Source organism: Schistocerca serialis, chromosome 8, assembly GCF_023864345.2.
Source record: "Schistocerca serialis cubense isolate TAMUIC-IGC-003099 chromosome 8, iqSchSeri2.2, whole genome shotgun sequence".
Taxonomy (NCBI): domain Eukaryota; kingdom Metazoa; phylum Arthropoda; class Insecta; order Orthoptera; family Acrididae; genus Schistocerca; species Schistocerca serialis.
Window position 1 is genome coordinate 398161836 of NC_064645.1, and position 26838 is coordinate 398188673.

Consider the following 26838-nt stretch of genomic DNA (forward strand, 5'->3'; position numbering starts at 1 on the left):
CGTAATAACGGCCTTGATACGCCTGGGCATTGAGTCAAACAGAGCTTGGATGGTGTGTTCAGGTACAGCTGCCCATGCAGCTTCAACACGATACCACAGTTCATCAAGAGTAGTAACTGGCATATTGTAACGAGCTAGTTGCTCGGCCACCATTGACCAGACGTTTTCAAATGGTGAGAGATATGGAGAATATGCCGGCAGATGTATAGAATGTGGTTCACAACCCGGTATAGGGTCAGGACAATATGCCGGCCAGGGCAGCAGTCGAACGTTTTCTGTTCCCAGAAACGCCCGTACAGGACCTGCAACATGTAGTCGTGCATTATCTTGCTGAAATGTAGGGTTTCGCAGGGATCGAATGAAGGGTAGAGCCACGGGTCGTAACACATCTGAAATGTAACGTGCACTGTTCAACGTGCCGTCAGTGCGAACAAGAGGTGACCGAGACGTGTAACCAATGGCACCCCATACCACCAAACCGGGTGATACGCCAGTATGGCCATGACGAATACATGCTTCCACTGTGCATTAACCGCGATGTCGCAAACACGGATGCGACCATCATGATGGTGTAAACAGAACCTGGATTCATCCGAAATAAATGACGTTTTGCCATTCGTGCACCCAGGTTCGTCGTTGAGTACACCATCGCAGGCGCTCCTGTCTGTGATGCAGCGTGAAGGGTAACCGCAGCCATGGTCTCCGACCTTATAATCCATGCTGCTGCCAACGTCGTCGAACTGTTCGTACAGATGGTTGTCTTGCAAACTTCCCCATCTGTTGACTCAGGGATCGAGACGTGGCTGCACGATCCGTTACAGCCATGCGGATAAGATGCCTGTCATCTCGACTGCTAGTGATACGAGGCCCTTGGGATCCAGCACGGCGTTCCATATTACTCTCCTGAAGTCACTGATTCCATATTCTGCTAACAGTCGTCGCATCTCGACCAACGCGAGCAGCAATGTCGCGATACGATAAACCGCATTGGTGATAGGCTACAATCCGACCTTTATAAAAGTCGTAAACGTGATGGTACGCATTTCTCCTCCGTACACGAGGCATCACAACAACGTTTCATCAGGCAACGCCGGTCAACTGCTGTTTGTGTATGAGAAATCGGTTGGAAACTTTCCTCATGTCAGCACGTTGTAGGTGTCGCCACCGGCGCCAACCTTGTGTGAATGCTCTGAAAACCTAAGAATTTGCATATCACCGCATCTTCTTGCTGTCAGTTAAATTTAGCGTCTGTAGCACGTCATCTTCGTGGTGTAGCAATTTTAATGGCCAGGTGTGTATGTCCATAACCCCACAGAATGTATAACGTTTATTATGTTAACCTACCTCAACAGATACGCCTTTCACATTTTATATTGTCAGTTACAGATAAAAAACCTTATCTGAAACATTCTGTATGTAGGTATAGTCACACATATATGTTCGCAGAGCAGGGTGTAGTGACACTCGCCCCTGAAATCTTCTTACGGCGAGCGTACCTGGCCGGCCGCTGTTTGCTAGTACGAGGCGTCTTCAAAGCGCGTCACGAGTATTTATAGCCGGGGCGGACTGCGGCGTCTGACGACCTAGCGAGCGAGGAAAAAAAGAAGGAAGGCGCAGCCAGAGACGTGACAAGGCCAGGCGGGCGGCCTGGCTCAACAGCTGTGGCTGTGGCGCTGCGGTGCCGCCGGGCCGAGATACGGCCGCGATAAAAGCGGCGGTCGGCGGCCGAGATAACGAGTCGCTAGCGGCGGGCCGCGGCAGCACGAGCACCACGCTAAGGCTACTGGCATGGCGTCTGCGGCGACGGGGCACCTCTGCGCTGGCCGCGCCGAGTCGGCGAACCAGGTAGGCGCTGCGCTGCCGCAAAGTACGCTGAGGCGACATACGTCGTGGCATAGCTATGTGCACGTATACAGATGGAGGTAGTGCCGCATAATCAACGTATTACAGGGCAGTGCATTGGTGGAGCTGTCATTTCTACTCAGGTAATTCGTGTGAAATAGTTTCCAACGTTCAAATAACTTACGGGTTTGCTCCCGGGTGACGTCGTCGACCACCGCCGATATTTCGACAGGAGCACACCCTGCCATTCTCAAGGCACAAATGCAAGGAGGAAGAAATACCTCGCTTCATAGAGGAGAAACAAGGAAGATACCACACACAGAACAAGTGTCAACACAAACAAAAATGACCTACATCAGAAATATCGATAGTGACTATTAATCAACTGGTGAGGTAGCACTAATTCTGTCCCTCTGTTTTTTGATGAGGGACAGAGCCGGATTCCAAGCAGCATTTAAACAAAATCCACCATCTCTGTTAATAAGGTTGCTTGATAGTTTGGTTTCAACAGCTTCCTTAATAACACTATCCCAGTTGCTGGACGTGCAAGCCAGAATCTCCGTGTTGCTGTATTCCATAGGATGACTTGTTTCAAGGCAATGTTCTGCAATAGCGGATTTGCTCGGCTGTTGTAAGCATGTGTGACGCTTATGTCCAATACACCGGTTTCCACAGTCCGGATTGTCTCACCAATATATGACCTTAATCTTAGAAGGTGGTCGAGAAACACATTTCACATCATATTCCCGCAAAATACTACCAATCCTGGTGGAAATGATTCCTGAGAAAGGCAAAAAGGCCATAGACTTAGGTGCCACTTCGTTGCTACCGTCACTGACCCGTTGCACAGAAGACTGATAGCGCAACGCACGTTTGATCTGCCTCACACTGTAACCATTCTGACGAAAGGTGACTTCGAGATGTGATAGCTCAGCTGCCAAACTTTCAGGGTCTGAGATAACGTGGGCCCTGTGAACCAAGGTACGAAGTACACCTTCACTCTGAGCTGGATGGTGACAACTATCAGCTAACAGATACAAGTCAATGTGAGTAGGCATCCTATAAACAGAATGTCCCAACGTACCGTCAGTCTCCCTTTTGACCAACACATCAAGGAAGGGAAGGCATCCATTCTTTTTCACCTCCATAGTGAACTGAATATTCGGGTGGACTGAATTCAGGTGTTCCAAGAACCGATTTAAATTCTCACTACCATGAGGCCAAACAACAAAAGTATCGTCTACATATCTGAAAAAACACGCAGGTTTCAAGGTCGCTGACTGCAATGCACGTTCCTCAAAGTCCTCCATAAACAAACTGGCCACAATAGGTGACAACGGGTTTCCCATTGCAACTCCATCAGTCTGTCTCACACAGTTTTACAACGTCATTATGGGCGCACGACTGGAATAAACAACTTTAAATGCGAAGTGGTAGTTGGAGCTGGACGCCTTGGACATTCCATTTCGAAATTGGTTAGGGAATTCAGTATTCCGAGATCCACAGTGCCAAGCGTGTGCCAGGAATACCAAACAGGCATTACCGGTCACCACAGGCAACACAGTAGCCGACGGTCTACACTTAAAGACCGAGAGCAGTGGCGTTTGCGGGGAGTTGTCAGTGCTAACAGACAAGAAACGCTGCGTGAAATAACAGCAGAAATCAGTGTGAGACGGACGACGACATATCACTTAGGACAGTGCGACGAAATTTGGCGTTAATGGTCTATGGCAACAGACGACTGACGCGAGTACCCTTACTGGAAGCGCGAAATCGCCTGCAGCGTCTCTCCTGGACTTTCGACCTTATCGGTTGTACCCTAGACCGCTGGAAAACCGCGGCCTGGGAAAATGAGTCCCGATACCAGTGGGTAAGAGCTGACGGTAGGATTCCAGTGCGACCCCAGGAAGCCATAGCCCCAAGTTGTCAACAAGGCACTGTGCAAGCTAGTGTTGGCTCCATGGAGTATGGGCTGTGTTTGCGTGGAATGGACGGCATCCTATGCTCCAAATAAGCCGATCATTCCAGAATGAGATTTTCACTCATTTGAGTTCCCGAAAGATCTCCGTTTAGTCCCATAACCCCCATTAATCAATCAATCAGTCAGTCAATCAAGCAGCTCCGTAATCTGAATTGCTTCGATTTCCTCCTTCAATCCGGCGCGGTGCAGTTCCGAGACACTCGACCAGTACTCAAAAATGGGTTGAACCAGTATCTTACATGCGGTCTTCTTTACACATGAGCTACCGTTCGCCTTCCCTACTACATTCCATTTCATACCGCTTTGCAGAGTTACGCCCAGGTATTGATTGTGTCAAGCAGCACACTACTGATGCTGTATTCGAACACTACAGATATGTCATCTTGTATCCTCCTACAGCCATTCCACTACGACACCTTCCCGTAAACAACAGCCTCATCAGCAAACAGCCGGAGATTGCTGCTCGCCCTGTCCGCCAGATCATTTACGTGTATAGACACTAACAGCGGTCCTGTTAAACGTCCATTGTTTGTCATGAACGCTCGCCACCATGCACGCCGTACTGGGTTCTGTTGCTTAAGAATTCCTCGACCCACTCCCCATATCGGGGAACCTTTCCTGTATGCTCGTACCTTCGCCAACCGTTTCCGTTGGGGCACCGTGTCAAACATTATTCACAAATTTATGAATATGGAATCTTCCTGTTGCCCTTCATTCATAGTTTGTACGATATCATGTGAGAAAAGGCCAAGTTGAGTTTCGCACGAGCGATGCTCTCTAAAACGGTCCTTATTCGTGGTAAGAAGCTTTTCCGTCTCGAGTAAAATAATTATTTTGGACCTGAGAGCATGTTAAAGAATTCTGCAACCAACCGACGTTATGGATATTTTTCTGTATTGTTAATGTTCATTCTTTTATCCGTCTGATATACAAGAGTCACCTGCACTTTTCTCCGATCGCTTGGACCTTCGCGATAAAAGCCTGCTGTGTACACGAGTAAAGTCCCATAGTGCTCAGAGCCATTTGAAACATCTTTTTTGTACAGAAGTCTGTTCAGTGGTCAACCGACTGCATGTTCGTACGATTCTCATGCGTGAATTATTTCTTAAATGCGATATGTAAAACTTCGGCTTTCCTTTTGCTCTCTTCTACTGCCACACCAGACTGGTCAACGAGTAACTGGATAGAAGCCCTAGACCCGCTTAGGGACTTCACGAATAACTAGACGATGAGTGCAGAACCCCCTTTGACGTTCCTTAAAGTATTCATAAACGAAATTAACAAATATTGCCTGCTTCCTTCTGCCTATCTTCATATTGGTTGCCTTGTAATCTGTTGGTGCTGTACGATTATCGCTGCAGTGTCGCCGTGAGTGTAGCGAAATGATGTCTGACGCTGCAAGCTAGCGCGAATGTTACTTGCTCGTTTGCATCGGGCCTTATGGTCTAAATTAAGTCATGTCACAGAGCACTTTGGGATAAGGAATTAATGGTTTTGAATGAATATTTGGATTTCATATGAGGTAAACAACTTACATCTTATAGCAACAACTTGAGCTCTTCGTAACTATTCAGACTAAGTATTGAATTCGCAATAGGCGTATTACTATAAAAACTGTTTACCAAACTGAACTCTGGATTTGAAATCGTTTGAACCCATTGCTTGCTGACCTTTTTCTAATAAGACAGCAATTCCTGCCCGACTTCAATCCTCCAAACTGAGTTCTTCGAAGATCAGAATGACAGAGAATGTTATGGCTGGGTGTAGGTAAATGCTCTGCCATATAACTCAACGCCATTCCCTTAGACTCTAAAGAGGGATCAGCTCTTTCTGTGGCTTCAATGACAGTTCGTCGTTCGAATGTGCCTTTAAAAAAATAAAAAAGAAGATTACGCTTTTACTTACGATCAACGACTGGGTCATTGGAGACGCAGCACAGGCTATTAGCCGTGTCACTTTCAAAGAAAGCTTCCGGTATTTGGCTTAAATAATTTCCAGAAGCCATGGGAAACACAAACATTTAAGGCCGACTGGGGTTTGAACCCCCATCCTCCCGATTGTGTGTGTCCTGTATCTTATTCCACATTCACGAGGACCTTTCTATTTAGGATCTGTTGGAGGAGCACTAGCATATCTGTTTTTACATACAGATATTTATAATCTATTCTTGTTATACGAGGGACGTTCCGAAACTAAGTTTCATCATTGTGTTTCACATGGAAAGTTTATTGCCAAAAGCAAATACACGGTGGCATCATGAGCTACACACCTTGCGCCATTTTTCGACATAGTCGCCACTGACATTCAGACATTTATCGTAGTGACCAGTCATTTTGGAGAAACCACTCTGGTAAAATTCAGTGCCCTTCGATGCCAAGAACTGGCGCACAGCCTACTCCACCTCAACACAGGTTTGGAAGTGACCCCCTAAGCGTGCGGCTTTCAATGCAGGGAACAGCTGAAAACTCTCAACACGCAACACCAGCGACCAACCATTTGACAAGACATGACTTCTTCATCATACACGGACGGTAGGCGTTGATGGATAACGAAAACAATAGTTCAACGCGCACATTCAGAGTATAGATATAAGCGTCAGAAAGTCGTTTCTGAGAGTATTTGTATGGAGTGTAGCCATGTATGGAAGTGAAACATGGATGATAAGTAGTTCGGTCAAGAAGAGAATAGAAGCTTTCGAAACGTAGTGGTACAGAAGAATGCTGAAGATTAGATGGGTAGATCACATAACTAATGATGAGGTATTGAATAGTATTGGGGAGAAGAGGAGTTTGTGGCACAACTTGACTAGAAGAAGGGACTAGTTGGTAGGACATGTTCCGAGGCATCAAGGGATCACCAATTTAGTATTGGAGGGCAGCGTGGAGGGTAAAAATCGTAGAGGGAGACCAAGAGATGAATACACTAAGCAGATTCAGAAGTACGTAGGCTGCAGTAGGTACTGGGAGATGAAGCAGCTTGCACAGGACAGAGTAGCATGGAGAGCTGCATCAAACCAGTCTCAGGACTGAAGACCACAACAACAACAAACAACACGCATTTCCACTGGCGACCACGTTATCAGTACATGTCCTTCTGCCGTCATGATGCGTACTCGAATAACATCGGGCACCCCAAGTTTGCTGATACTCTCTCTTCTTCAGCGGTCTGCGCATGTGGTATTCCTGCTCCACTGATGCCCCTTCCATCGTCGAAGCAGCAACGAGTGTGGATTCATGTGGCGTTTGTTTGTGCCACTTTGTGTGCCATCTGCTCTTCCAAACACAATGACGACATCCACTTTCGGAACGTCCTTCTTATCAGTGTTCTACAACCTAGACGACCTCCTCACTGGTAATCTGTGGATGATAAAGTAATTTAAGATAACCGTTGGACCACTACGCTCGTGCCTAAGTTCAATCCACGACGATAAATTTGGTCTATTCTTTATGACAGCTGTTACGAAGTTTTACTCGTTTCATTCAGGATCCGAGACACTGCGTCCTGCAGCACCATATACTGAATACGACCTTGCAAATTCATTTAATGAGAAAAAATCGTACGTCGACAATCAGCCAGAAAATGTGAACAGTAGCAAACTTCGAACACGATTGTGTAATGCTTTTCAAAGTGGCACCACTAGCGTTGATGTGGATGGCAGTATTTTTGTTAAGAGTGTAAACAGTTTGCAGATGCTCTGCCTCTCATTTATTGCCCATTGAAGGCATGGTACTGGCTGAAAAATTCACTTCCACATGTTCGTCTCTTGTCTCAAAAAGCTCGGTTTACAACCTCGTGCTGTCTGTACAATTTTAACGCAAAATATTTTCTTGAGTTGAGAATTTATCTGCAGGGACTGAACAACAGGGTATGGACATATTAATATAAATGCCTAATGTTTGGATCTTGTTTTCATAATAAGATTTATTTCCCCGTTATTGTAAAAGATTTGTATATATTGTTTCGAGATTGTAGTATACCTGTGTTTTGTTAGCATACTTGCAGACGACAGAAGTTTAGTCCCATAGTGCTCAGAGCCATTTGAACCATTTTTTTTGTACAGCAGTCTGTTCAGTGGTCAACCGACTGCATGTTCGTACGATTCTCATGCGTGAATTATTTCTTAAATGCGATATGTAAAACTTCGGCTTTCCTTTTGCTCTCTTCTACTGCCACACCAGACTGGTCAACGAGTAACTGGATAGAAGCCAGACGACCCACTTAGTTGGTATAAAGGGGGACCAAGAAATTTCCTTCCGAAGGCCGTAAAGTCCAGAATCGGTATGCCAGTCAGGCAAAACCGCCGTGAGCATCGAGGCAATCAGGCTACCGACGCATCAGATTGGAGATACTCGTTTAGTAAAACGCCGTGTCCTTCTGTGTGAAGTAGACCCTAATTAACTGCTGCAAATCATCGTCCGACGGGAATCGTCGGCGCTTCAAGGGTTATTTAAGGGACCGAAGGTGTGATAATGGCACGGGGAAAGACCGGTACTGTAAGGCGGTTGTTCGAGTCTCTCCCATTTGCGTTGGCGTACCTTCTGCATTACGATATTTGTGATATGGGGACATGCGTTATCACGAAGCCACAGCACCGCTTGGCACGCCATTTCACAAAGTCGAATTTCGACAAACACACTTCTGCACACGCGTTCTTTATTCTCCGATGTATGTCTAACTGTATTCGTCCTTCGGCAGCCAAAAAGAGAATAACATCAGGTTGTTCTTGTTTGAAGGTATTTCGAAATAATGTCGGCATAGTTCATGTTTTCGAACTTACCGTACGCACGTCGGAAATACACGAATGCCGTACTGATCCTTTGACTACACGTCGGTGCTTATACAACCGCACCTGGGCTTCAACAACATCCTGAAACGGAAGCCTTTTGGCCACCCCTTATTGTTCTGCCGTTACAATCGCATTTATCTAAGAATCGTCTCTCGATACTGTCTGTACTGATGTGGGAAGGTACTGAGCAACAAACTGCAACTTAAAATCTGAAAGTGATGAGTGAGACCACAACTGAAGTATAATGTCAGCCCCTATCTTCGGACCTGTAATAAACAACTCAAATTAGCATAACCTCGGACCAAGAGTTAATAACGAAACGGAGTAGAGTGGTACCTGGACCTACCAATAAGCACACTAGACAAGAAATTCGTGACACTCAGGAGAAACCACGCAGCTTTTAGCTTTGATAGCGTGCACAGTTCTGAGACGAAGAGAGCTCATTACTGTCTGCAGGTGTACCGTGTCCACCTGAAGTCACTCATCAGTGATTATATTCCATAAAGCTACCATATTACGGGGATTCTGAATGCGACATTTCACCCGCTGTTCAAACCACGCACTTTCTAGGCCAGGGATATCTAACCTTAGCTTACCTGGGCCACAATGGAAGAAAGGGAGTATTTTGGGGCCGCTCAAAATATGATTAACTCCAACAATAACTGTTAGAGAGAGAGAAAAAGAAGGAAAAATGACAAAGGAAAACGAGATGGTCCAATGAAAGAATGTCTAATACTAATTTTACCATAACTTTACACAGTCGGAACTTAATAATTTTTTTTTTTTTTGCGTATTTATGTTTTATCGACCGTGTGATAGATGCTCACTTGTTTTGCTGCATAGGTAGTTGGTTTGGGCCACATGAGGCCCGAAGGCCGTGGATTGGACACCCCTGTTCTAGTGTATTAAGACCGGATAATTTAGCGGGCCACTCAGTGTGCGATATAGTTCGTGAGTGTTCGCAAACCATGAAAGATTTTTGTGCAACCCTGCGAACACCGCTGTTGTCGTTTTGTAAAATGTTAGCTCGGAAACTGGTTGAGATTCACCGTCAGTTACTGACAGTAGCAGTTCCTACCGGGTCTGAAACCGATCATCGTTCACAAGGAGTGATACTCGTTGACGGTCCTAGTCAGTTATGATCCTTTTATGGCCACCGTTCTTATACCGGCTTCCACGGCTGCGACTGATACGCCATGCCTTCAAAAATGGTTCAAATGGCTCTGAGCACTATGGGACTTAAATTCTGAGGTCAACAGTCCCCTAGAACTTAGAACTATTTAAACCTAACTAACCTAAGGACAGCACACACATCCATGCCCGAGGCAGGATTCGAACCTGCGGCCGTAGCGGTCGCGTGGTTCCAGACTATAGCGCCTAGAACCGCTCGGCCACCCCGGCCGGCGCCATGCCTTCCAGCGGGCATGGACAGTCTTTGGTGATTCGCGGGCCTGATTCACATACTTGCTTAAGCTCACGCGCTTTCCGCGCATAAAATCAAAACTATAGGTAACGCACTGGCATGAGTAACACCCGTTCTCCTGACACAAGACGCCAACGAATATCGCCTAAAAGCATGCTTTTTTCACAGTACATTCAATTTATGTTCACTTGTCTTTAGATGTTTGTATTTATTCATAAGTAGTGAACGTTGTTTCTTTACTTACGACGTTTTACATTCGCTGTCCTAAAACGTTCCATTGCAAAATTCTGCTACGCGGCTAGTAAAGAAACAATCTTCGAGAAACGTAAATAAATGTAAACGTCTGAGATGGAAACTAGGCATCTTTTATTACATAACGTAGAAATAAACACCTACAGGATAGAGTTCTTGGAACTAATTACTTAATCAGTAAATGTCGTGTGACTAGGGCCTTCCGCCGGGTAGACCGCTGGCCGGGTGCAGGTCTTTCGATTTCACGCCACTTCGGTGACTTGCGCGTCAGTGAGGATGAAATGATGATGATTAGGACAATACAACACCCAGGCCCTGAACGGAGAAAATCTCCGAGCCAGCCGGAAATCGAACCCGGGCCCTTAGGATTGACATTCTGTCGCACTGACCACTCAGCTACCGGGGGCGGACACTAATTACTTATAAATTACATTTAACTTGAATAATTACAGTGTTCTAACTTGTCCACAACGGGTAAGAATTATTCACTAACGTCAATGCGAGTAAGGACAGAAAAACAATACAGCATGAGGTAGGCAATTCCAGTCTACAAGGAATTAGAACATACGATTTTGGAGTGGAGGCAGCTCATTTGAATGTTTGAAATTTAGTATGTTAATATCCGCAAACACTATTAGGAAGCATTTTTCAAATATTTGTCCTAAAATACTGATGATGAAACATCACATAGGCATGGTTTTTTTTCTGTAACACCAAATACTGTCAGGAACGTAGAAAATAGCACCCCAAGAGGCGGCGGGGGGGGGGGGGGGGGGGGGGGGCATCGTATGAAAACGGAATTCATTAGACGTAATGATACAGACGAGAGATTCTCCTGATCCCAGAATCAACACATTTAAGCCGATACAGTTTAGACAAATACAGTACAACAGTAGTAACGTGTTGGGCCACCTTTTGCTGCAATATATGCCACAGCGTGGTCCTATATCGAGTTCATTAGATGTCTGATGTTGTCCTGGGGAAGACTTGGCCACAAATCTTGAACAGCCGCCTCCAAATCATGTACAGAGTGACAGCTGGTCTCACACGTGCCGTATAGGGGACACGAGTAGGAAGCAGGCCGGGCATGGAAAAGTCGGAAATGACGCAGCAAGTCTTGAGCATCTAGATCTTTGTATTATATTACTGCGGAAGTGCCCGTGGTAGACAATGGAAGAAAGCTCCTCACGGGATGATTGACGAATATTATCATCATAACGCTGGCCCGTTAAGGTTCCACGAACCACAATGAGGCCGTCACCCCCCCACTCCCCCCTCGCCTGCAGCTAGACCATTAGGCCGGCAGTGCTGCCGTCCACTAGTCTGCCCACATGCGGTTATTGTCTGTCCCCAAAACGCATCGGAACTCATCGTTAAACGTCATGTTTCGTCAGTCTATGGCACTGCAGGTCTGTTTGGATTGGCACCACTTTATACGGAATCGCCGATGTCTTGGTTTTAAGGGCAGTGGGCGACAAGAGCGCCTGGATTGCAAATTCACATCCGCAAGGTGTCTGGGAATGGGTTGTGGAACAGCTAGGGCCTGTACATATGCTTGTGACGTGGAGCGATTTACTGTAGGATCCCTGGTCGTCTGCCACACGAACCTTCAACCTCTCGGCTCGTTGCCTTCCTGGTCGTTCCGGACGTTGCACACGTGAGTGCCATTTCGTGTCCACTGTTGGCAAACAATCTGACGGAAAACCCCGAACAATCGGCCTGGCGACTCACACGGCGTGTCGACCATATAGCGATTTTCATGATTAAGTCCCTCTCAAACTAGCTTAACTGTGAGAAATGTCGTCTAACACGTCTCCCTGGCTTTATCTGCTTACTAAAGTCCTTCTGAAGTCGGGATGAGCTCGTCACGCATATGGCTCGTCGCCTACGCGCCGTTTAAATAGGAACCCATGTGTGATGACAGCGGAACTGCAGTGTCTGCGGGTATGAACAGTGGCACAAAACTTGTACTATCGGGATGTCGGATCTCACTGTAGTTATCTGCGAGGTATCGCGTTTGTAATTCCTTCACGAAAGAAGACGAAGTAAATATTCCAGAATTCGAAACCAGAACAGCTGCTAGCATGAGCGACGTAACAGTAGACGCCTTAGGTGTTGCGAAACAAATCAATTAAGGCAAGTCTTCCGGTCCACATGGTATACCGATCAGGTTCCTTTCATAGAATGCAAACGCAATGGCGCTTTTCTTAGCAATCATATGCAACCGCTCATTTGACGAAAGGTCTGTTCCTAAAGAGTGGAAAGTAGCACAGGTCACAACAATATTCAAGAAAGGAAATGGGAGTAACCCACTGAATTACAGTCCCATATCACTGACCTCAATTTGCAGCAGGATTTTGGAGCATATACTGTACTCGAACATAATGAATCACCTTGGAGAAAATGACTTATTGATGCCTAACCAACACGGATTCAGAAAATATCGTCCTTATGCAACACAACTAGCTCTTTATTCCCGTGAAGTAATGACTGCTGTCGACAAGGGATCTCAGATCGATTCCATATTCCTAGATTTCCAGAAGGCTTTTGATACCGTTCCTCAAGGGCGACTATTAATCAAATTGCGTACATATGGAGTATCGTCTCAGTTGCGTGACTTGATTCGTGATTTCGTCTGAGAGGTCACAGTTCGTAGTGACAGACCGTAAATTACCGAGCAGAACAGAAGTGATATCTGGCGTTCTGCAAGGTAGTGTCATAGGCCCTCTAATGTTCCTGGTTTTCATAAACGATCTAGGTGATACTCTGACCAGCCCCCTTAGATTGTTTGCAGATGATGCTGTAATTGCCGGCCGAAGTGGCCGTGCGGTTAAAGGCGCTGCAGTCTGGAACCGCAAGACCACTACGGTCGCAGGTTCGAATCCTGCCTCGGGCATGGATGTTTGTGATGTCCTTAGGTTAGTTAGGTTTAACTAGTTCTAAGTTCTAGGGGACTAATGACCTCAGCAGTTGAGTCCCATAGTGCTCAGAGCCATTTGAACCATTTTTGATGCTGTAATTTACTGTCTAGTAAAATCATCAGACAATCAATTCCAGTTACATAATGATCTAGAGAGAACTTCTGTATGGTGCGAAAAGTGGCAATTGGCACTAAACAAAGAAAAGAGCGAGGTAATCCACATGGGTACTAAAAGAAAAACGATAAATTTTAGGTATACGATAAATCACACAAATGTAAGGGCTGTCAATTCGACTAAATACCTAGGAATAAAAATTAGGAGAAACGTAAATTGGAAAGACCGCATAGATAATATTGTGGGGAAAGCGAAACAAAGACTGCGCTTTGTTGGCAGAACACTTACAAGATGCTACCAAGCTACTAAAAAGACAGCCTACATTACACTTATCCGTCCTCTGCTGGAAAATTGCTGTGCGGTGTGGGATCCTTACCAGGTAGGATTGACGGAGGACATCGAAAAAGTGCAAAAAAGGGCAGCTCGTTTCATGTTATTGCGCAATAGGGGTGAGAGTGTCACTGATTTGATACGGGAGTTGGGGTGGCAGTCACTGAAACAAAAGCAGTTTTCTGTGCAGCGAGATCTGTTTATGAAATTTCAATCACCAACTTTCTCTTCCGAATGCGAAAATATTTTGTTGACACCCACCTACGTACGGAGAAATGATCATCATAATAAAATAAGAGAAATCAGAGCTGCAACGGAAAGATTAAGTGTTCCTTTTTCTCACGCGCCATTCGAGAGTTGAAAGAGAGAGAAGTAGTAAGAAAATGGTTCGATGAACCCTCTATCAGGCACTTAACTGTGAATTCCAGAGTAACCATGTATATGTAAATGCAGATGTACCTTTGTTTCCTCTGGGTGCGAAACTTTCAGTATTCCTGAGTGTAAGTATGATCTGATTGCTGCCTTGCACATCCGTTCCTTACATAAATGCTGGTGAGTCCGTGTTGATACTCCAACATACCAGGGAGCTCAATTCACGGAGTACCGTCATGGGCACGTTCTTTGAGTTAACTCCTTCCTGCCTTGTCACGTGTACAGGTCGGCGCGTCTTACTGCGCTGTTCCCACATGACTGGCCGGCACGTACGCAACATTTAGCTGTCATTACCTACGTTAGCATCGCAACGTCACACGACGGCATCGTACCAGTTTTACACAACCGACAGCTCTCCAAAGCGGTTACCAGTGTGTTCTTTTAAGAGGAAGAGTCATATTTCTGTTGAGAGAAGCAGAACTCTCACTGAGAACCTGTAGACATCAAACATCAGAGCTGCTCCACGTCAAAGCAAATGGTGAACTGCATTTCTTATCTCAAATTCTGAGCAGGAAGCGTGTAAATTGGTTGCATAGTGTCTACAGATAAACGTAGTGGATGAGCTGGAAAGGTCCCTTCGTAGTGCGTTTTCTGTTCGCCATATTCATATCTACGTTTCAAACGTTTAAAAATGTCAGCGAATTTAGGAGGATAGCTACCACACTGTTCCCCCTCGGGAAATACTTGTCGCGTAGCTCTTATTACTATCTTTTACAGTAACTGAATTCTCTAATGTGCTCACTTACCTCATTTCGCTGATTTAGATATCGCAATTAAATGGTTCAAATGGCTCTGAGCACTATGGGACTTAACATCTATGGTCATCAGTCCCCTAGAACTTAGAACTACTTAAACCTAACTAACCTAAGGACAGCACACAACACCCAGTCATCACGAGGCAGAGAAAATCCCTGACCCCTCCGGGAATCGAACCTGGGAACCCAGGCGCAGGAAGCGAGAACGCTACCGCACGACCGCGAGCTGCGGACTATCGCAATTATTGCCTACTATACAACTGTAACCAAACCAGATTATTCCGTCGATAATTCAGCACAGACTCCATGAAACACGACCGGAGAAAGCAGTCATGTGCGTGACGTGTGCTTGCTTGCATGAATATGTTGTGCGTGTGTTCCTTTTCAACGCCAACGGCCTTTCCGCAGCGGTAACACCGCTTCCCGTCAGATCACCGAAGTAAAGCGCTGTCGGGCTGGGCTAGCACTTGGACGGCTTGACCACTCACTCTGCCGAGCGCTGTTGACAAGCGGGGTGCACTCAGCCCTTTTGAGGCAACCTTATGAGCTACTTGATTGATAAGTAGCGACTCTGGCCTCGTAAACTGACATACGGCTGGGAGAGTGGTGTGCTGACACATGAGTTCCGTTTTTCCATGAAACTGTGCTCCGTGATTTCTATAAACTTCCCGTGCCCATTACACCTGCTACTCTTCTTTGCGTACAAAGTGGCGTAATACACACGAACATGTCCGAACAAAGTTTGCTGAAAGGTCAAGCTGTTGAACGCTAAGACACTTCACTTCGTTGACATTACTACAGGCCTTAACAGAAATGATTCAGATGGAGTGTGCCTATTGACGACACGTATATTTCTGCCTGACACGTTTGACCTACGCTTGAGAAATGATACACTGCAGCTGAAAAGTCTCCAAAGCCGAAATCGGTTGTGGGTATGATAGTCCTCATTGGAGTCAAATGCCGAAAATTTTGTCATTTAGGAACTTTTGGATGACTATGGTGGCCAATAAAGAAAACGTAACGTAGATACTGTCTCAGTTCACGGAACTTCTATCTTCATGTTCTGTTTTCTGTAATTTTATAGCAAACTGACGACAAAAACTTCAATATTTATCATATCATCCATCCTATGCCGTGCGTTATTTGCAGCTTCTTCATCACTTCCCTCGCTGTATGGAACTAAGCTTGTTCTGTTCCTTCTCTGTTCATATATCTGAATACATTGATACTTCGTTAGTCACGACTTCAAGACAGGCTCTCTGAAATACCACCATATACGAGATGTGGCTATGAAATAACGGGATTGTTGCTGTAAAACATTTTATTTCAAAAACATACATATTTACTGATCGACACCCTTAGTATGCTTCACTCCTCTATCACTATAACGCCTCATGCCAATTTTCCTTTGATGGAAACAGCACTGGAAGTCTTCCTCTATGAGCCGCTTGATGGCGCATGCCGATTATCTTTTCGCTGCTTCATCGGTCTGAAATCTTGTTCCTTTGAATGCAGATTTGACCTTGAGGAATAGATTAAAGTTACATGGTGCTACGTCACGCAAATAAGATAGGTAGTCTTCCACGGGATGCTGTACATTGCCAGAAACGTCTTAACAGACAATGCCGCATGAGTGGGTGCGTTGCCTTGATGCACACACAACCCATCGCATATTCTTCCACAGTCTGGGTTGGTTTTTTCTTATTTCCTCATGATAGTAATGTTTATCAATAGTTTGACCTTCAGAAACCCAGGGAAGATACACAGTTTCATCAATATCTAAGAAAAGAACAGTCGTTATCGCAGAAATATTGAATTGCTCATTCGACGTTTTTTTTGCTCTCGATGCAGTCGAGCCCTTCCAATGTATGGATTGGCATTAATTCCTGGATCATAAATTGGAAACCAGATTAGCTGCATGCTATCACTATTTCCAAAAAAATCAAGGTTATTTTCAATAGTATTCACAGTGTCAGTACAAACATATTCTTGAGCTTGTTTTTGTTGAATCTTGCGGCACCGGTTCCACATACACTTTTCTATTGTTAAGTTGGTTATACGCCGCATTCGACTCAGAAGACTTAACGCTTCACAGCTATTGGTCATTGATCTTAGGCGCATGCGTACTGGCTGTGTGACAGCATCAGTTCAAGTTATTTTACAGCGACACCCTGGCTAGATGGTTGCTGTGTAGAAGTATTGTAATTATACGTAACAGACAGCAGAGTAAGTAAATGGAAATATACGTAACCGCGAGGAGAACGTTGCGCAACTACTTTCGAGGAAGTCGGAGCCTTACACTGCGCAATCCTACAGAGTCTTTCCCCTTTGCTCGTTACGCGGCAGACAGCTGCGAGTGTCAAATGAAGAAGGTGTGACAACCGTGCCTGGGACTGAAGGCCGCACAGTCATGTTTTATGCACGAGCACGGCGCAGCCAAATAGGTTCCCACGAGTGCTGACTGCGTGCATTCCACTGAACCACAAGCTAGTTTAAGAGAAAGCAAAAATGTGGATCACATAACGCTGCACCTGTCGACGGTACGGAAATATCAATAATTCAAGGCAGCGACCCGTCCGCTTTGCACTACACAGTAATTTATAACACGGACATAAATGAAATGCCATATGAGTGGCAGCGCATCCATAACAATTGTTATATACTGACAGCTAGTTTGAGAGGATAAATCACTTAGCTACCAGTAACGTCATACTTAACGTATTAAATAGATTGATGTTTATTGACAGTTTTGGAATAATTTGAAGACAGATCCAAAATAAATTTCCTACTAAGCGAATTCCGTTTGCTGTACCAGAGAATACCTAGCACTGATGAGCGAATTGAAAAAGAATGGAGAAGTGACTCAGATTTAAATATTATTATAAATTCCCCTCTTCAGTTTTGAGTCCCGCCAAACAATGATTATTTAAAAAGCAGATTCTAAGAGCAGATTCGAAACTGAAATGTAAAATTACTGGTTACGTCTTTTATTTGGCGTTAACATTTCGAAATGCAGTTAATCAATGGCCTTTTGATTGTCTCCTTAGCTGGTGCTTGCTCTCGCCAGGACAGCTTCAACGTTGTACGGCCTTACGCCAACAATTCGTGCTTCAGATTCGCTGGAATATTTTCCGCTTTGGATACATCGTATTTATAGGAAGGGCAACGCAAGGCTTCTCAATAGAAAAAATTTAAAATAGGAGTAAAATATGATTCCTCAAGCAGAAATATACGAACCAAGAAGACTTTCCTACCCGGAGCCACATAGCATTCTTACTAATTTCAGAAGTTTCATTCCTTAATCTACTCAGATACACATCACACCTTGGCTCAAACTTTCAGGCTACCTTCACATGTTAAACTCTAGTGATTAGATGCTACGCAGTTGGCTTGACAAACACCGATGAGCGAAAGAGCGATGAGGAAAATTTTATAAAGTATTCTTAAAGGTTTGTGTCTCACAAAACAACGTATGGCAACCATTCTAATTCTATTTCTTCATGACATAAAAGATGTTCGTCTATGCAGCAGTAGATTTTAGTATGTTACTGCATATATCGCTAACAAATACTGAATGACGTACAGCACATCACATTCATGTTGGAAGAAGTAAACTCCAAAGGAAAAGAAGCAACGCCTGGCAACATACCTCAGCTACAGTCGTTTGCTTCTTGTACGGAGATAGTCACTATTTATGTGTGTAGCTGCTAATAAAGCATGTATATTTTCAACAACAAAATTCAAACAGTGATTTCTAAAATCAAACTGTGATTTGGCATAATGAGCTGTTAACTCATTAATTCAGTGATAGAGCCATTACGATAGTTTCAAAAACTAAACGCTTAAGACACGAATGCGTACACACCGAGCGCGCTAATGATCTATACTGCAGAAAATTGCTGGAGCATAGGAAATAAACGTCAAAGGAACAATGAAGTATCTGAATTCAAGTTTTAGATAAATAAGAAGTACATTTTTTGAAGAGAGCGCACGTGTCTCAAAACGATTCTCTTATAAATACATTATATGAATGTTGACAAAAGGAAACAATGTCATTATAGGGGAAGTGCATTTTACAAGTAAGGAAATTAATTTAGATACAAAGAACAAAACATTCTTATATTTCTATTGCTTATCGCTGCCATTCAGCAAGGCTGAAGGACAAAAGAAAATGATAATATCCAATGGAATATGAAGACGAGTTGGTTAGTTAATAAGTCAGTTTCAAGTTCCATGGATCATTTGGACCATAAATCGTCATGGTAGGTTACGAGTTATTTCACAGTCAATAAAAAAATAATTTGTAAGTACAGTTACATGCTGATATTTTTTTAAGTGTATAGATGTGAGTTAGTAACTGCTCCCCAGCCCGCATCTCGTGGTCGTGCGGTAGCGTTCTCGCTTCCCACGCCCGGGTTCCCGGGTTCGATTCCCGGCGGGGTCAGGGATTTTCTCTGCCTCGTTATGGCTGGGTGTTGTGTGATGTCCTTAGGTTAGTTAGGTTTAAGTAGTTCTAAGTTCTAGGGGACTGATGACCATAGATGTTAAGTCCCATAGTGTTCAGAGCCATTTGAACCATTTTGAATTGCTCCCCACCACCTTCACACATTAAATAACTGAAACAGTTGTATGGAACAGAAAGTATTGGCAAGTAGAAACTTCTTCAGTTTGCTTACAAATTTTACTTTGCTGTCCGTCAGACATTTTACATCACTAGGCAAGTCACCAAAATTTTTGGTTGTAGTACTGTGCACCGCTCTTTGTTCTAAAGGAATGAGTGCAATTGTTTTACTTCTGATATTGTAATTATGTATATCATTGTTTCTTTTAAACTGCAGTTGATTATTTACAACATATTACACTAGGTAATAAATACATTATGAAGCAGTAGTCAAAACGCCTAACTTCTTACACAGTTTTCTACAAAATGACTGTGTGTGAACTCAACATGCTATACTTGCAGCACATTTTAGACCTGTCAAGACTTCCTTCTTAAAGATGAGTTATCGCAGAACATTACAATTGTCTTGTAAAAAAGAAATATTCTTTTCGATGATGGAAGGAAACATACATTCTAACCATGTTTATTCGCAATATGATCACGATTTCGTCAGAAGATGGGAGGAAAGAGTATGCCCTCACTTTCTGTTAACTAGCCAAGACAGGAAACCGTTTATAGTACCGGCACGCGAGGAAGATATTAAGCCGAGCCGATTGGCCGCGTGGTTTAAGGTGCCATGTGATGGATTGCGCGGCCTTTCCCACCGGAGTTCGAGTCCTCCCTCGGGCATTAGTGCGTGTTGTTCTTAGCATAAGTTAGTTGAAGTAGTGTGTAACTCTAGGGTCCGATGACCGCTGCAGTTTGGTCCCATACGAATTTACACACAGTTGAAGAAATTAATATGAAAACATAAAAGATGGTACGAAAATCCAGATTCGCTTGCTTTTCATTTATAATTTTTTTCGGCACTACTTACATACAGGTTCGAAGTAACGGCTCTGTTGCGTTATGTTAACCCTCTGTTACGGTTTTAAAAATACTGTCCCTCTACTAACACCGATAGAATTCTTTCCTTGTGGTCATTAAATAGTTTCGCCTACATTTTTACCGAGTATATGACAAATACAATTTCTTTTTCTACTTTTTGATACATTCAGCGATTGCTTTTCATCTCCCACACCCCTCAGCACCTCCTCGTCTGGCAGAGTGTCTGCATACTTTATTTTTTCCTAATCTCTGCTATGTGCAGATTCCAAATGCACACAGCATCTTCTTGACTGCCCTCCTCATTGTCCCAGCTTCGACAATGCACAGTGGGGAACTCAAGACAAAACCCTTTATTAGCTTTTTCGTAAGTAATATTTTCATTGTTTTGAGTCATCAGTCGTATGCTCCTGTACGGTTAAATGATGTTGGTATCCTCCTAGGTAAAATATTCGTAAGGTAAAACAATCCACCTTTCGGATCTCCGGGCGAGAGCTACTTAGGAGGATGTCGTTATCAGAAGAAACAGAACTAGAATATACGGTTCGGAGCGTGTGACATCAGATCTCTTGATCATGTAGGTAAGGTAGAGAATTTGAATAGAGAAATGGATATCTTAATGTCAGATATAGTGGGAATTAGTGACGTTCTGTGGCAGCATTAACAAAACTTTAGGTCACGTCAGTAGAGGGTTATAAATGCAAAATAAAATATGGGTAATTCAGGAGTAGGTCTAACAATGAAAGAGAAAGTAGCAACGATGGTACGCTACTGTGAACAGCACAGTCAACCCATAATCGTTCTCAAGACAGTCGTGAATCCAACATCCACCACACTACTAGAAGTCTGCATGCCAACTCTGTAAGCAGAAAATGAACAGAGGTAAAGAGTTTATGATGAAGTTAAGAAAATTTTAATTGTGATGGTTTACTGGAATTCGGTAGCAGGATAAGGAGTAGAAGGAAAAATAGTAGGAGATCACGAACTGCGGTAACGTAATGAAAGATGAAGGCGTCCAGCAGAATTTCAAACAGAATTTAATCATCGCTGTTAAAGAAACTGCAGAAGTGTGAGACATTAAGTAGATGGGAACTGGATAAGTTGAACGAAGCAAAGCACGTTGAGAGTTTCAAAAGGAGTGTTATTAACGAGAGACGAAGGTAAGGAGCACAACTCTAGGCTAATTAACCTTGAGAGATGAAATAGTGAAGAGACTGGAGAACTCAATAGGCAGAAAGACAAGAAGGCCCAACAGAATTACTGGAATAACACAATAGATACTAGATCCAAATGAGGAATGGGTAAACACAAAAATGCAGCAAATGAAGCTGGCAAAAGGAACTACAGGCGTGTAAAAACTGAAACTGGCAGGAAGTGGAAAACTGGAAAACAGAGCATGCAAGTACGTAGAAGCATGCAGAACGAGGGCAAAAATGGATGAGGGATACAGAAAAATTAAGGGATCTTTGGGGATAAATACAAGAAGCTGTACGAATCTCAAGAATTCAAAGGGCAAGCGACTGCTAAGAAAGGAAGGAAAAGTTGAAGGGTGGAAGGAATTTAATGAAACCGGCATACAAGGGAAATGAAGATGAGGGAAATATTGTAGAAAGGAAAGAGGAAGTAGACGAAGATGAGTTTTGTACAGAGCACTGAAATACTAAGACGAAACTACGTGCGTGAAATACACGATATTCCTGCGGCATTATTGAGACCCTTGGGAGAGCCAGCCATGACAAAACTATTCCACCTATTGCGCAGGATATAGAAGACAGAAGAAATGGCGTCAGACTAATGCAGAAAGTAATAATGTCAGTTACAAAATAGCTGGCACTAATAAATGTGAATGTTACCAAATTATCATTTAATAGGTCATGATTGCAAAATATTGACAAGTTTTTACGGAAGAATGGAAATACTGATAGTAAGATATGAGTCTGGGTTCCAGAGAAGCGTGGGAATTCGTGAGAAAAAGTTGACCCTACAGCTCATCTTAGGAGGTAGTATTCGTCTATAGCATTTGTAGGTTTAGAGAATGCTTCTTACTAGGTTAACTGGATTACACTCTTTGAAATTTAGAGGGTAGCAGAGATAAAAAAAAACGGGAAACAGAAGGTTATATACAACTTGTACATAAACCAGACAGTGGTTATGAAAGGCATAAAGGAAAGCTCTAGTTGCGAGAGGACTGAGCCTGTCGTACCCCAACCCCTGTATACTGAAAAAGGAGTAAAGTAAACCAAGGAGAAATTAGGATATGGAATTAAAATTCAGGGAGAAGAACTAAAACTTTTGAAGTTTACCAGTGACATTGTAATCCAACCAGAGCTATCAAAGTCTTGGATGAAAAACCTGAGTGGTGTGGATAATGTTTTGGAAAGATGTTATCAGCTGAATTATAGCAAAAGTAAAACAAGGTGATGAAATGAAGTCGAATTACATCAGGTGATCGTAAGAAATAAGATTAGGAAATGAGACACTAAATGTAGTAGATGAATTTTACTGTTTGGGCAGCAGAATAATTGATGATGGCCAAGGTCGAGAGGGTAGAAAATGTAGACGGGCTAGAGCACGATAACAATTTAGAAAAATAGGAGTTCGTTAACTTCTAACACAAACTGAACAGTTAGGAACTTGTTCCTGAAGGTATTTTTCTCGACTGGAGCGTTGTACGAAAGTGAACTTATAGGATTAGCTATTCAGACAATAGGGGAATGCATACTTTTGAAATGTTTAGCTATAGATGAACGCTGAGGAGGTAATTGGATATTTCTGTGTACGAAGGAATCGTCATTTTGCTTATGGAAAGAGTCCGGGAAGAATGCCGTGAGTAACAATTGGAGACTAAGGGATGAATACTGTAAACAAGTTCAATTGACATAGGTTGCACTTTTTGTTTTGAGTCAACAGTGTTCTGATTGCTTTGATGCTGCTCGCCACGAGATCCTCTCCTGCACTAACCTCTTCATCTCAGAGTAGCACTTTCAGCCTACCTCCTTAGTTATTTGTTGGATGTATCCCAATGTCTGTCTTCCTCTACAGTTTTTAATTTTTATAGCCCCCTCTAGTACCTTGGAGATTTTTCCCTGACGTCTAAACGCAAGTCCCATCATCCTACTCCTTCTTCTTGTCAGTCTTCCATATGTTCCTATCCTCGCTGATTCTTCGGAGAACATCCTGATTCCTTACCTAATTTTCAACATCTTCTATAGTACCACTTCTCAAATGCTTCGACTACTCTGTTCCGATTTTCTCACTGCCCATGATTCACTATCACACAATGCTCCGCTGTGAACGTAAATTCTGACATTCGTTCCTCTATTTGAGGCCTATGTTTGTTATTAGCAGACTTTTCTTGGCCTGGGATGCCCTGTTTGCTTGTGATAATCTCCTCTTTATGTCCTCCTTACTTGGTCCGTCACGGGTAATTTTGCTCTCAAGGTATCAGAATTCCTTAACTTCGTCTGCTTCGTGACCACCAATTTTGATTCTGAGTATCTCGCTACTCTTATTTCTATTAATTTTCATTATTACGGTCTCTTTCCCATTCACTCTCAATCCATATTCCGTATTCATTAGATTGTTCATCTCATAGTAGTATTTAAATGGAGCGAACTAAACTAATTGTTACATGTGTTACAATCTATGTCTTTCTCCACAACTTTTGCCTTCTGCGGTTCCCTCTTGCACCATAAAAGTTGTTTCCTGTTGTGTTAACACGTGTCCCATCATCCTTCTCTGTTCTCCTATTGCCCACACTTCCTTTTCCTGAATGAATTTATGAACAAAACCTCTCAGTTCTACAATACAAAAAAAAGCGAAAACACCAATTTTGCCATTGGCATGATCAGTTTACTGTTGTTGCTACACCTCTAACTATTTTTTTACTCTACTCCTGACATGCTTAAAGCATTGCAAACATCGTAGTTTCTCTCCATTGGGCATTATTTTTATTCATTCATTTCCTCCTGTTATTATTTTCGTTCTCTTTGCCGTATTGTCCTACCACAATAGTTTGCTGTAGCTTGAATCTTCTCTACCATTGCTTGGAAACCTTTTCCTTCCTTGCCTAGTAACGAGCGAGGAAGTGCAGTGGTTAGCACATTGGACTCACATTTGGGAGGACGACGGTTCAGTTCCGCGTCCGGCCATTCTGATTTAGGCTTTCCGTGATTTCTCTAAATCGCTCCAGCCAAATGCTGGGATGGTTCCTTTGAAAGGACACGGCCGACTTCCTTTCCCATTCTTCCCTAATCCGATGAGACCGATGACCTTGCAGTTTGGTCTCTTCGTCCAAACACCCCACCCCCTTGCTTAGTGTTGTGACGAGACGAAAATACTTTCACCTGGCCATAACTTCCGTGTATGCCCTGGGAGAAGATTCATCAAACTAGAACACCTGAAATATTAGTTTATTACATTATTAAATAAAAAATTTGCTTAACTTCCACATACCTCTTTGTCGCAGGTGTACTGGACAATTTACAACTATTATGGAATAGTAAAGCATCGCTTAATACACTGATTAACGAACTTTACTCGTGAGTTACACTGTTCATCATTTTCTAAAGAGCCACTTCATCAGGAACTTTGATAACCTGGTGGTCCTACACTGTGATGTTGACTGCTTCGGGCGAGGTACTGCATGCGCGACACAATATTGACCTGAACGCTGATATGCTGAGTGGGATGGTGTGTCTTCTGGAGTGCCTCTCACTGGTTCTTGCGGACTGCAGCGAAGCCTCGGTAATCTCTGTGGTATTTATTCGCGTTGCTGATTTTGGTGTGGCACCGCGATTTCTGGACGATAGCATACCTACAAAAACCGCATCCTCTGCAAAACTCCAACACCCTATTTGTCGAACTGTGAGGTTATGTCACATGGTCCTTTCGTTAGCAACGCTGAATGAAATTTTTTTTTAAATGCTTTGAGCACTATGGGACTCAACATCTTAGGTCATAAGTCCCCTAGAATTTAGAACTACTTAAACCTAACTAACCTAAGGACATCACACACACCCATGCCCGGGGCAGGATTCGAACCTGCGACCGTAGCAGTCCCGCGGTTCCGGACTGCAGCGCCAGAACCGCTAGACCACCGCGGCCGGCTGGCAACGCTGAAGCACAGATTCTAAATATAATGATAAGGGTGATGATGATGATGTTTGGTTTTTGGGGTGCTCAAATGCGCGGTCATCAGCTCTCGTACAGAGTCCCAATTTTTCGCAGTCCAATTTTTACACAATCCAGTCGAGCTACTGTCACGAATGATGATGATGATGATGATGATGATGATCATGATGATGATCATGATGATGAGGACAACACAATACCCACTTTCTGGGCAGAGAAAATTCCCAACCCGGTCGAGAATCGAAGTTGGGCCCCGTGATCCAGAGGCAGCAACGCTATGCACTTATTTTTTTTTTAATAACTGCCAAGGCCACCAGTGCTCAAGCGCACACATCACCCAACCTAAATTATACCAAGGGCAAACACACACATCCATTCTCGAGGGAGGACTCGAACCGCCGCCGGGACCAACCTCACAGTCCATGACTGCAGCGCATTTTTTTGTTTCTTTTTTCTTTGACACAGGAAACACACTAAAATGGCAGTGTATTTCTTCAAGAAACAAAATATTCTCGTTGTTTCCAAAACACTTATTGAAGGCAACCAATTAAAATAAAACAAAAGAAGTCATTTCGACAAAAACAAAAGAGTGAAATCAAAAAAACGTATAGGAAGGATTGGAGCGTCAATTTTAACGTTCCCACACATTCTTTCTTCCGCCACTTCTACATGGTGGAACATATAAATCCATAGAAGTGTCCACAAAAATAAAAAAAAATAAAAAGGGGGCATTGCAACTCATCGAACGCCTTGGCGATGAAAAACAAGATACAACATACTAGAAAAGAAATTCACGATAACGGGGCATCCGGAGCCACGTCCAATGTGCGGTGGCCATATAGTGGAAACAGGCACACGAATCTGCGTCATATCCACTCACCATCACGTATTGGACATAATGGCCAACAAGCCACATGACGGTATTGTTCTTCGACCGAGGAAAGAAGGCTGAATCGGGACGTACGATAATCTCTTCCGAGATAGCCGCCTCCGACGTCCTGAGGAGAAAAGCCAGTTGTCGGCGAAACCATCTCCAATGGTCATGACCGCAGGAAATCAACCGATGAGGTAATGTATCAGTTTCATGGCAACTATTGCAGCGACCCATTACACTGAGGCCAATACGAAAAAGTCGCACGTTGGTAGGTACACCACTAGACCACGAGCTGCGGACAGAGAAGAGTGCGCCAGATAATAACCACACTTCAAATCTGTTCCTTATGCTATCCACTCTGTTTTATCGGAGCCTTTTGATTGAGCTGTAGTTAGTTAGGCACGTGTCTTTCAAACCAGCTCTTTACCTTGAAATGTGTTCTCAACAAGCTTCTCCCAGTTTACATTGTCAAAAGCGATCAGAGCAACAAAAGTTTCGACGTTAACGGTT

At 43.7% G+C, this 26838-nt stretch overlaps 1 protein-coding gene across 1 annotated transcript in view; it reads left to right on the top strand.

Moving 5' to 3' along the window:
- The first annotated feature begins 1655 nt into the window (after positions 1-1655).
- The window catches only part of LOC126417033 (ankyrin repeat domain-containing protein 65-like), a 71786-nt gene continuing 46603 nt past the window's right edge, over positions 1656-26838 (top strand). Inside the window, exon 1 of the mRNA XM_050084924.1 lies at positions 1656-1845. Within this exon, the coding sequence (XP_049940881.1) occupies positions 1789-1845 (57 nt within the window). The 5' untranslated portion in view covers positions 1656-1788. The remainder of the gene's footprint in view (positions 1846-26838) is intronic.